The 12465-nt window shown below is 42.9% G+C and overlaps 1 protein-coding gene across 2 annotated transcripts in view; it reads left to right on the forward strand.

Annotated features, from left to right (window-relative positions):
• Window positions 1-367: 367 nt before the first annotated feature.
• Window positions 368-12465, forward strand: part of GPR39 (G protein-coupled receptor 39) — a 209368-nt gene continuing 197270 nt past the window's right edge. The window contains exons 1-2 of one of the 2 annotated variants that reach the window (XM_045203155.3): window positions 368-620; window positions 892-1855. In XM_045203155.3, the coding sequence (XP_045059090.2) occupies window positions 1000-1855 (856 nt within the window). In that variant the 5' untranslated portion in view covers window positions 368-620; window positions 892-999. The other variant, XM_024569757.4, reaches the window with a different exon arrangement.

Here is a 12465-nt window from a genome sequence, read left to right on the forward strand (position 1 = left end):
TGGAGAAAGGACTTTTCTGGGGATCCTATTAGCCTGCTTGAGGCTGACTTCCTGAAACAGCGGCTCCAGGGAGTGGCTCAGCCCCAGCCATTTTCTGCAAAAACCCCAGGGCCCCAAAGGCAGAGGCAGGGCACCAAGGGGGGGAGTGTTTGCTGCCTTCTCTAAGGGTGATCTGGCCAACTGGCCTGTGACTGAGGCAGGTGCTCGGTTCCAATTGCCCCTAAACAGGCTGTGGCCCAACCTTTGAAGGAACCCCAGGCCAGCTGTTGCAGTGGGGATGGGGCAGGAGAAGGGACGTTTGTCTTTCCCGGTAGCAATCCTGGACTACAAGTCCAGGAGCGCACTCCAACTTCCCCTGGGCTGCGCTTCCGAGGATACCCAGTCGGGGCAGCTGGCCACAGCTGTGTCTGAGCGGCAGCGTGTGTGGAGGAGGAGGCGGGGCCACTTTGGTCCGGAGCTCCTGGGCCAAGATCTGACTTCGGGACCATGCCTGTGAGCTGAGTCAAACCTTGCGGCTGGGCTGTGCCGGCAGCCCAGCCGCTGAGCACAGTCAGCGGTGGTTAATAATTGATCCTGACCACTCCGCTTCCAGTAGCGCCGAAAGAGTGTGCTCTTGGAGGGTGAGTTGGAGCCTGCAAGTGCCAGGCAGCCGGAGGGGGGCGAAGAGCTGCAGTGCAGAGCTTGTCAGGGTACAGAGGAGAAGGGTCTGCACACTGCAGACTGCTGGGCTGACTCCCGGCCGGATTAGAACCTCCTTCCTCCGCTCCCCACCTCACTCTTACACACAGGCCCCCAAACTCCACCCCCAGGCGCCTCCCGGGCCACTACTAGGTTGGGCTGCTCCAGGAAGTTTCCATGAAAGCACCTGAAATACTAAATTACCTTTTCCAGGTAAGCCCGAGTGAGAGAAAGCCCTCTTGAGTTGCAGCTAAGAAATTTGGGCTCCTCTGAGAGGAGGGAAGTGGAGGGCTTTGGACCCGTGGCGTGAATTCCTCCCTGATGGCTTCACCCAGAGGCTCCAGTGGTGACTGCTCCCACATTATTGATCACAGCCATATCCCCCGATTCGAGGTGGCCACCTGGATCAAAATCACTCTCATCCTGGTGAACCTGGTCATCTTCGTGGTGGGCATCCTGGGGAACAGTGTCACTATTCGGGTCACCTGGGTGCTACAGAAGAAAGGCTACTTGCAGAAGGAGGTGACGGATCACATGGTGAGCTTGGCTTGCTCTGACATCTTGGTCTTCCTCATTGGCATGCCCATGGAGTTCTACAGCATCATCTGGAACCCCCTGACGACGCCCAGCTATGCTCTGTCCTGTAAGCTTCACAATTTTCTCTTCGAGACCTGCAGTTACGCCACGCTGCTGCATGTGCTGACGCTCAGCTTTGAGCGCTATGTCGCTATTTGCCACCCTTTCCGGTATAAGGCCGTGTCGGGGCCCTGGCAGGTGAAGCTGCTGATTGGCTTCGTCTGGGTCACCTCCACCCTGGTGGCATTGCCTTTGCTTTTTGCCATGGGAGTTGAGTACCCCCTGTTGCACGTGCACAGTCACAGGGGTCTCTCTTGCAACCGCTCCTTCACCCGCCACCACAAGCAACCAGAGACCTCCAACATGTCCATCTGTACCAACCTCTCCAGCCGCTGGACCGTCTTCCAGGCCAGCATCTTCAGCGCCTTTGTGGTCTACCTCGTGGTCCTGGTCGCCGTGGCCTTCATGTGCTGGAACATGATGCAGGTGCTCAGGAGGAGCAAGCAGGGCATGCTGGCCGGAGAGGGGCAGCAGACACAGCTGAGGAAGTCCGAGAGCGAGGAGAGCAGGGCGGCCAGGAGGCAGACCATCCTCTTCCTGAGTGAGTCCTGGTAGAGGGCAGCCTGGGAGCTCCCCTTTCTCTTGCCCCCACTCCCCTGTGGTCTTCTTAACTGCAAATCTTGCCTTACAGGTGTAAACTTAAGCTCTTGAGGCTGAAGAGGCATTGATCTGTTCTCTGGGTTTGGGAATTAAGATTATGGTGACAAGAGCGCTAGACCAGGAGTCAGAAGGTCTGGTTGTATTCCAGAGTAGCACCTCTGGGACCTCCAGCAAGTCACAAAATGTCTAGGGTAAAATGGAGATGAAAATACTGAGAAATATGAGGGTCAAATTAGGTAATGCAGGGGAGGTGAAAGTCCTTTGAGAAAGACCAAGTTCTGTGGAGATACTAAATTACCTTTTCCAGGTAAGCATTCTTAGAAGATAGCATTCTTATCTTGCCTATCTTTACCCAGGAGAATTTTTCTCAGACAGTTAGGTTTTTGTTCCCATTTTTCTTCTTTGGAGAAACAAGGCTGTCAGGAAACCACACTCCCCAGATTGCTATTTTATTCCCAGGGGTGATCTACCTAACTGTATGAAACTGGAACATTCAGACAAGTGCTCCTCAAGGTGTGGCTTGAGTTTTCTGCTGTGGTGGGTCTGTTCTTTAACAGAGCGGAGAAACATGGGAGGGCCACCCACCTGTTTGATCCAGAAAATCTGGCCTCACAGATTCCTGGGACTTGATGGGTCATCCAAAACACCCAATTCCCATGCAGACAAAGCTCTTTGCTTTCCAAACTTTTGTCGTGATGAAAATATTTAAAGTCAGGCCCTTCTGTAAGGAAAAAGGAATTCATTATCTGAATACCTGCAAGTCTTCAAAAGAGGGGCCTGGTAGCTGCCCTCTGGGACACAGGGCTTTAATGGAGACACATAAAGGTTATGTGAGTGAATGTTTTAAAAAATATTTTTTAGCAGAAACAAGAAAAAGATCTGGGCATGTGAGTCAAGGAAGAGTTGATGTAACAAATGTTTCTTTGCTCCCCTTTCCCCTCTTCAGTGGGGCATCAGAAAAAGCATGAATCATGGTGCTGTTTGTTTAGGTGTGGGAAACTGGAGTAACAGGTTCCAGAACCAAGCGTTAGATGGGAAAGAAAATTGGAAGGCAATTGAGGAGAATAGAAAGAACCTGGTCTTGTCCCAGCACTTCCTCTGGCTTCTGGTGTGTCTATATCCGACTTGACTGTATCTGTGAGAAGTGGAAGGAGGGAGTTTTGCAAGTTTTGGATGCTTACTCTGTCTGCATCAGGGGCTGTGCTAGGTGATTTATATTTCCATTCCATAGAATTTAAGGCTTAGAGAAGAGAAGACTTAGTTTAAATGCTCTTAAGTGCCACTCCAAATTTTCACTTTGTTTCTCAGGGCAAGAAAATGACTGGAGAGGGAAAATGAAATAAAGCAGGACTTTGATAAGGAAGGTACTACCTAGACTGGGCTGGTGGTGTTGCTGCAAGTATCATAAGTAGGTAACTCTGGGGACTTGGGAAGGGCACCAACTCAATTCAATCTCTCTCACCCACTGGCTGCTGCCCAAAATATTGCAGGAAGGCATGAACATTTCATTTGCATGTAGGGGTGTCCAACCTTTTGGTGTCTCTGGGCCATGCTGGAAGAAGAGTTGTCTTAGCCCACACATTAAATACACTGTGACACATAATCACAAAACAATCTCATAGTGTTTTAAGTAAATTTATGATTTTGTGTTGGGCCAAATTCATAGCCATCCTGGGTTGCAGGTGGCCCATGGGGCCACGGGTTGGATACCCCTGGCCCTTGAACATCTTTTGAAAGGCTAGTTCTCCCTTCCCCTAAACACCCTTAGGCATATCTTAAACTTTTAACAGTAATTTATACTTTAGTGTGAATGAATACCTTTTTTTTTCTTTCCTTTCTTTCAGGTTTTTTTGTTATTGATGTTGTTTTGCTTTTTTACGTTCTGTATACTATCTTCTACTCTAATTTAGGAATATTAAGGTTGCACAAGAGAAAATAATTGATTTATCTTTGTTCTCTATTGGACTAATCTCTGATTTTTTAATATTTCTATGAATATACATCTCCTCCTTTCTCAGGAGGTATCATTCCAAGTTAAAGTCAGTCTCCATTTTGTAGCATAAAATCAGAATGCTTTTTATTTAGAAATGAATGGAATCTTGAAGATATCTCATGCATTTAGTAATCACCTGGAATGAGTTTATTCTCACTGCTGCTCTCTTCCTTCTAGTTCTTTCCCTCTTTCTTATAACAACTATGTATTCATCACCCACTGTGTTCCCTGCATAAAGCTTGTTGAATGGCAATCAGGTGCTCAATGTGCAATAATGTCTTGGAGAAATTTACCCTTTGTATTTAGCCCATTTCCTCTGCACCAGGTTTTCAAAGCAGTTCTTGCAAATGTGCCCCTCTCCCAATGAATTTAAAGAGCTTTTAAAAATAGGAACCTCACTAATTAACTCAAGTTAGGAAATAAATTAATGGAGTGAAGAGGAAGCAATTATGGCCTGCATCCATCAGATTAATACTATGCAATTTTTGGGTTTCATAAAATGTAAACTTTGGGAGCATTTATAACCCAGAACAAATTAATATACAAATTGTTTACAAATCACTGAATTTAATATAGTGAGTTAGCTTTCTTTTTAGTATTTCAGTTTACAGATGTATCAAATTAAAACAAATATTTGCTCATTTCAGACTTTTTGCATTTAATGTGAAATGTAAATGATGACATAGCACAAGATGTCTTTGGAGCTCTTGAGGCAATAAAAAAACAATTAAGGATCTCCCCCCTCATTGTTAAAAATGCTAACTTCTGCATAACAGAAGCAAAATTCATAAATCTACCCAAGATGAGGAAGTCTATGTAGAAAATATTAATTTTCCATTCTACATCTTTTGCAATTGCATTATGGTCTAGTAGAGGTGCTGGGCTGGTGAATAATGAAACAAACTGGGAACTATGGGAGAGAAAGAGATGCTGGAATGCTTCCTAGCTCTCAATTAACTTTCAGGAGAAAACAAAGATAACATAACAGTGTGCATTCCTGGAAACACGTGTTTCCTCATGCCTCTTGTCAGCTCAGTGAGAAATTAGTGCTAGATGTATTATTACATTTTGTAAGGTTATAGGTAATATGGCCGTGGTAATCCTCATCTGATGCCAAGACATCTGGGTTCCTGCCTCTTCTGGAGAAAAGGAACTAGTGGATTTGACCCTCTATTCCAGAGTTGTTGAGGATATGCAAAATAAGCCTTCTGTTCAATGGGTTTTTCCAGACCTTCCACCTCATCTCTCTCAACTTTCACTTTGAGCTATTTTCAGTGAATGTGGCACCCAGGCCCAAGGACACCTATGTTTGTGTCAATGGCACATATGGCTTGTTGTTAGGTGTTACCCACTCAAGGTGGAACAACAGAGTAGTTTAAATGAAGTGTACAGTTGTTTTTTGGTGGGATTGTAAATTGGTGCAGCCACTATAGAAAATAACATGGAGCCCCTGACTGGGTTGCTCATTTGGTTGGTGTGTCATCCCATATACCAAAAGGTTGCAGGTTTGATTCCGCAGTCAGGGCACATACCTAGGTTGAGGGTTTGATCCTTGGTCAAGGTGTATTTCTCTCTGCCCCTCTCTCTCCCTTCCTCTCTCTCTAAGACCAATGAACATATCTTTGGGTGAGGATTAAAAAAAGTTAAAAAAATAAAGAGGTACCTCAAAAAATTAAAAATAGAACTACCATACAACCTAGCAATTCCACTTCTGGGTGTTTATCTTAAGAAAATGAAAACACTAATTTGAAAAGATATATGGACCCCTATGTTTATTGCAACATTATTTACAAGAGCCACAACATGGAAACAACCTAGGTGCCCATTGATAGATGAATGGATAAAGAAGATGTAGTACGTTTATACAACGCAATATTACACAGCAATAAAAAAGAATGAGATCTTGCCATTTGCAACAACACTGATGGACCTAGAGGGTATTATGCCAGGTGAAGTCACACAGAAAAAGAAATACCATGCGATTTCACTTACATGTGGAATCTAAAAATACAAAACAAATGAACAAACAAACCAAAATAAAAACAGACTCATACAAGCAGAGAACAAACAGATGGGAGGGGGGTTGGGAGATGGATTAAAAAGGTGAAGGGGAATAAGAGGTATAAACTTTGAATTATTTTTTAAAAAGATATTGAACACACAATTCAGTGTACAGATGATTTGTTGTGGAATTGTGCACCTGAAACCTATATAATTTTGTTAACCTGTATCACCCCAATACATTCAATAAAAAGCAAAAAAATAAATAAATTAATTAAAACAGTTATGAGTATCTCTGAAGCTGGACAAGGTAAGGAAATAATTACCCTCTAGGACCTCCAGAAAAGAATGCAACCCTGCCAACACATTGATATTAGGTCAATAAAACTAATTTTGGATGTCTGGTCTCTAGAAGATATTAATGGATGTTGTTTTAAGCCACTAAATTTCTGGTAACTTACTATAACAGTAATAGAAAACTAACAAAACTAGTCTGTTTAAAAATTAAAATAGAATGTTGAGAACTTTCAGAAATGAATATTAAGGGCAATAATAATAATAGCTACAATTTATTAAACATATGGTATGTGCAAGCTGGTTATTCTCATATCAACTCATTGATGAGGACACCAGAATTCATTCCATTTAATAGAAGATGGAGCAGTTTTAAGAACTTAAGTATATATCTAAGGGACAGAGAGTAGATGATGAAACTGAGAAATATCAGTGAGAAGTATATGGGACTATCAGAAGACAAACTCAGAAATGTGCTAAATTATTGAGTTAAAAAAAATCAATCATCAGTAAAAACAGCCTTTAGCTATTGCTGTAACAATAGGGTTGGACTACTTGAACAGTCAGAACTCCTTGGTTCAAAGCTGGTAAAAAAAAAATCTGTACAGAATGTTTTGTCATCAACTTGTATCAAATATGACACCTATTAGATTAACTTAGAGTATAAATACAAAGTAAAAAGAGTTAAATTGATTGAGAATACTTAATTAAATATATTAAAATTTGTAGTAAAGTTCTAAAAAATAAAAAGGTATACTGTAGTTTAATTAGTAACTTATATACAATAACATAAGTAATTTGGACTAGGTTATATCTGCTTCCTAGAAATCTGTAGGGCAGTGATTGACTTGACTACAGTTATGAAAAAAAACCATTTTACAGATAATCATGAAATTACAAAATTAAATAAACATCAGAGAAGACTCAGGACTCTGTAATAATTCCACTGTGTTGCATTCCAAAGTTGCTCTCCTGAGTTGGGGGAAAAGGGAAGGAACTGCATGAGGTGGCAGGAATTGACACCAGCTTGGGTTGTTCACAGGAGAAAATCTTGAATATGGACACTGTCCATCATGTGTATTTGACCTTCACTCCTACACGCTCCCACTTGAGGTATTTCAGCTGCTTACCATGTGTATTTCGATGGAAAAAACATTGAGTTGCTGCTGTAATGGACTATTCTAAAAAGAAGGTTGATGTATATGTAGATATTTGTGGAGTGGGCCAGGGAGAAAAGATCAGAACCACAGCCTCTTGGTTTTTAGACCCTAAATGTAGAGGGTGAGTCCCTTGAGTGTGCCCCCGCATGTGAACGTTGTGGGGGAGAGAGGATCAGGGAGGGCTGTAAGAGGGGGAGAAAGAACCGAGATGTTGACAGAGGGCCCTCTTTATCTGAGGACAATCAGTAGCTGACAAGACCTTTTAAAGTTAGTTCCTTCAAATGGAGTCCAACATTTCCTCTGAAAAGAGGTTTGATTGGGACTTCATTGTAAAAATAAAAGTGAATATTATGAAAAGAAATGTGTCTTATATTTTATCAAGCAGGTTATAATTATATGGTAATTCTTATAAAAATTTTTCAGAATGAAACAAGTGTGGCTTTTTTGAGGGCATAATTTTTCTGACAAAACCGTATGATCGTCTCTGTGCCTATAGCAGGCTTTCTCCCAAGAACTTCTCTTAATTCTTTGCCATTTAAATCGCCCTCGATGAAGCACCTGTCCCGGCACCATTCTTGTCTGTTTTCCTTCTTTCAGGATTGACTGGTCTAATTGGGCCAGACTTGCATTTGTCAGAGGCATGGCACCTGCTTCATGTGTTTCTCCAGCTCCCCTCTTATTGACTTCATGAAGTTCTGCTCCCCGTGTGCAGGCCAAATCCGCAAAATAAAATTAGTTCGAAATCAATCTCTGTACCCTACTGTATATCAACTGATTACATGGAAATGGGTGCCAAGTGCCAAAATAATTTTTTGATTAAACAAATAATCAAGTTTTTCCCTTGATTAGTTTAAACACTGGTCTTATAATCATGTTTATGTAATTTTCTTACCAAAAGCTTTTTCTGTGATATAAAGAGACACGGAAACTGAATCTTGCAGGGAAATATTACCAAAATTAGCAACTTTTTAGTGCAAGACACTGTTTTGACTCAAATGTTTGGGTATTTCAGGAAAAAAAATTTTGCCTCAAATATACAGGCCATTGCCTCTATTCTCTTCCTCCCTTTACTGGCGTAGATGTGCCTGTGATAAATGGTATTTCATGCTTATTTTTCTACTTGTGATATCTGTCATAAATTCCAGTGTCCTGTGATCAGCCTGGCAGACAAATATAATAATGCTGCTTTATTTTTGTAATCAGGCTGTCTCAAAGATTTCATTTCTCTACTGGCGAGATGCATAGTTCTTGTGGAAGGGAATATTGGAATCCCAGTCCCCATTCATTAGCAAGCCTGTTCATCTGTCTTAGTTGCATGCCTCCTGGGGGCTGCCAAAGTGTAACAAGGAAGCAGAGGCCACAGCTGAGCAAAGCATTCAGCTTATTAATGCTAAAACCGCTCAGAATAAAAGCCATTTGTGAGCTGAGACAGCATAGAGGAAGAATATTGAATTGGGAATCAAGGAACCCCATCCTGCCCTAGTAGATAAGGTCCCCTGATCTACCATTTGGGTGAAATGGTTATCTCTCACTGCTTTTTCCTTCTGCATGGTCTGCAACCCTGGGGCAATCCCACTGATCCTCCACCTCTACTCCTTGGCTACTTACTGAGCACTGGAGAGAAGACTGATCATCATTGCTGCTGTAAGTTTTTGTAAACAGATAAGTGTTCAGCCTCACCTAAGCCCTGTTGTCTAGTGGACACCTTCCTTTGCAAGCCCCTTCAAAGAGCTCAAGCTTCTGCAATGCCTTTTCTACTTTGCTTCCAGCAAGTCTGCTTTCTAGGAGAGAGACCTGACTTGACATGTGAGCCCTGGAGCAACATTCGCATCTACTCTTGCCTTGTCCAGGCTGTTCTTCATGCTGCAGCCACTGAGATCTCATTGATGGCCTGATCCACAACCCTATCAAATTCAAGCTTGTCAGTGGCTTCCCATGGCTCTTATGTCAAAGATCAAAGTCCTTAACATAAGACTCCTCATGGTCAGCAGCTGATTTCAACTGTATCAAGTGCAGTTCTCTTATATCAGTCTGCTTGGACTGATGGGCTCAAACAACAGACATTTATTTCTCACAGTTTTGGAAGCTGGAAATATGGGATTGAGGTGCTAGCAGTGTTGGTTTCTAGTGAGATGTCTTCCTTGGTCTATAAATAGCAGCCTTCTTCCTGAGTCCTCACATGGCCCATTCTCTGTGTACCCTCAAAGAGAGGGAGAGACAGATCTCTGGTATCTCTTCCTTTTGTTATAAGGGCACCAGTCCTGTCTGATTTTCTTATAAGGACACCAGTCCCCCCCTTAAGACCTCATTGAATCTTTATTACCTCCCGAAGGCCCTATCTTCAAATAGTGTCACATTGGGGGCTTTAACATATAAATGGGGGGGGGCACAATTCAGTCCATAGCACCCTTTAATTGCTCTGCACTACAGGCCCCTTAAATTCCTCCAACAGTTCATGGCTGGACTCTCTCCCACCCCCTGCCTTCCCCTTGGTACATGCTGTTTTCTCTGTCTGGAGTGCTTTTCTGTCTTATTCCATGCTGTACCTGCCTGCATCAGACCCTTCGCCAAGTAACACCTTTATGTCTCCCCTAAGAAGTGTGGCTCATCCTCCTTTGGAACAAGACTCACAGTTATAATTTTATGTTTAATTGTGAGATTATTCAATTGATACCTCTTTTCCTTCTAATTCCTTGGGGGCAAGAACTATCCCTATTTGGCCCATAACCCTGTACCTCTGTCCTTGCACAGTGCCTGACACACAGCAGATGTTCAATGAATGTGTTGACTGAATATATAAATGAATGAGACTCGGTTTGGAATTGGGAAACAACGTTCTGTTTTCCATTGGACATGCATTCCTATAGAAGTTTATCATTCCTCAAAAATTTTCTGGTTAGTTTGAACCTAAAGGTGCTTTTTTTTTTGAAAGGGTTCTGATTCCTCCCAAGTCTCTGAAAAGTGAAGCCATCATCATGAGGCCACAAGATTTAATCTCCCATGAGCAGAGGAACAGTCTGTGTTAAGTGGCCCCTGACTGTTAGCTTTTACTTTATGGATCTGTCAGAAATAACCATGGAATGAAAGTGACTAGGGTGGTGTTTAGCAATCTCTATTAAACTCTGTTTAACAAGATGTTAATGCAGTAAGACAACTTTAAAAATTATTTCTTAGCTGGACCTTTTGCCACTTGTTAGCAAGGGGGTTCTCAGGGTAATGGAAAGAGGATGCAGTGGGTGCAGTATTTTGAAAATATTCAACCAGTATGTTTTTGTCGCCTTCTTAAATTGCATTTACTTGTAACCATTGCCCAAAAGTCTGAACCATGAGGTTTATCACCTCAGGGAAGAAAAAAGTAGGTACTGAAGATTGGTTTTGAATAAAGAAGCTAGATTTCCTGACCTATTCAGTAAGGCAGTTGTCATGAAAGCCTGGGCTTTGTGAACAGGGAAAAAATTGCTCAGCTCTGTAGCTCTCCCTTTAATGTATCACGAGCCCAGCCTGGTAGACTAGGTCAGCCACCACACGGCCAGTTCAGCTAAGACCAAAGTTAAGGGTTTTGAAATTTTTCTTTGGAAGCCACTGAAGGGTTTTAAGGACTAAAGCAGCACAGTTACATTTTTGGAGCTGCCCCTGGTGTGAACATCTTTGTTACATTTCAATTTGAGTCAAAATTCTGGCTTGTCATGTTCCCAGAGTGGAAAATAGTCAACTCTTCGTTGAGACACAAACCCGGTGGAACAGCTGGTGACATTTAGTTCTTCCAGCCATTAGCCAGACCTCTGGCTGTTGGTTTTCCCAAGTCTTGCTGCTGTTGCAGCCCTCTGCAGCCAGAGAGGGACTCTGCTTCCATTCAGCAACTCATGTTTTCCTCACACAGAGGCCCCAGCTGCCCAACATCGCTTAGGTTAGGAGGCAGCTCCAGGGAGTTGAGCTGGGTCATAGCAGTGCTTGCTTATCTTTGTTGTGCAATGGCCCGCTCATTCCTCAACAACAGTTTGGGGTCCCCACTTCTTCCCTGAAGACTTTCTGCACTGATCTTCCTAGAAATGATGAGCCATTTTAGTCATTTCTCAGATGGGGGCCCAACTGTTGTCTCTCTGACTCTCCTTGGAGTTCCCTGGGATCCAGGACTTTGCATGCTCATGTTTCTTCAGTCTCCCCTGCTGGGCTGGAGACACGGTAGCTGTGCACTGCTCTATAGGTTCAGGGATTGAAATCCCTGACCGTGGCTACTGCTCCTGGGCAGGAGGGAAACTACACAAACTCTGATTCAGGAAGTTACTTCAGCTTTACTTGCCTTTCCTCTCCTTCTCTGTAGGGTAGAAATCTGAGATGGTTCCCGAAATTCCTAACCCTAGTGTACACATAGTTGCTCCTACTTCCTCAAACACTAATCAAGATGTTGCAGTGAAGGGATTTATACAGAAGTAATTTAGGTACCAAGTCGGTTGACCTTAAAAGAGGGAGATTTTCTGTGTGGATTTAATCAAGTTACATGACCCTTTAAATCTGAGTCTGGAGGTCAGAGACAGGGGAAGTCAGAGGTTCGATGCATACGAGGGGCTTCATGGGGAAGAAATTGTTCATTGCTGGCTTTGAAGATTTTGGGGACCACTGGCAGGGAATGCAGCCTCCAGAGCTGACAGCCCACAAGGGAATGAAGACCTGAAGGAGCTGAGAGGTGGATCCCCCCAAAGTCTCAGTACCTGGAGACCCTGAGCCGGGATCCCAGCCATGCTGTGCCTGCAGTTTTGATCTGCAGAGGTGTAAGCTAATAAATAGATATTTTAAGTCACTAAATTTGTATTAATTTGTTATGTAGAAATAGGAAGCAAACACATTCTCTGAACTCTGATAAGGGGACTCAAAGATAAATACCTTTCCTGCCTTAGTTATATCATCAAAGACAGGCCCAATCTCTAGAATCTTCTCTTTGAAAAGTTTCATGTTTCAAGAATTGCACCCATGGACCAGCCATTTCTTGATTTATCAACCATTCATTGAGCACCTGCTAAGTGCTTGGTGATTAGGAAGCTTGTCAAACTCTAGGGTAACATGGAAATCTAGGTGACCTTTTAGACTCTTGTTTGGGTAATTCAA

The sequence above is a fragment of the Desmodus rotundus genome, chromosome 2 (genome assembly GCF_022682495.2).
Source record: "Desmodus rotundus isolate HL8 chromosome 2, HLdesRot8A.1, whole genome shotgun sequence".
In the NCBI taxonomy this organism is placed as follows: domain Eukaryota; kingdom Metazoa; phylum Chordata; class Mammalia; order Chiroptera; family Phyllostomidae; genus Desmodus; species Desmodus rotundus.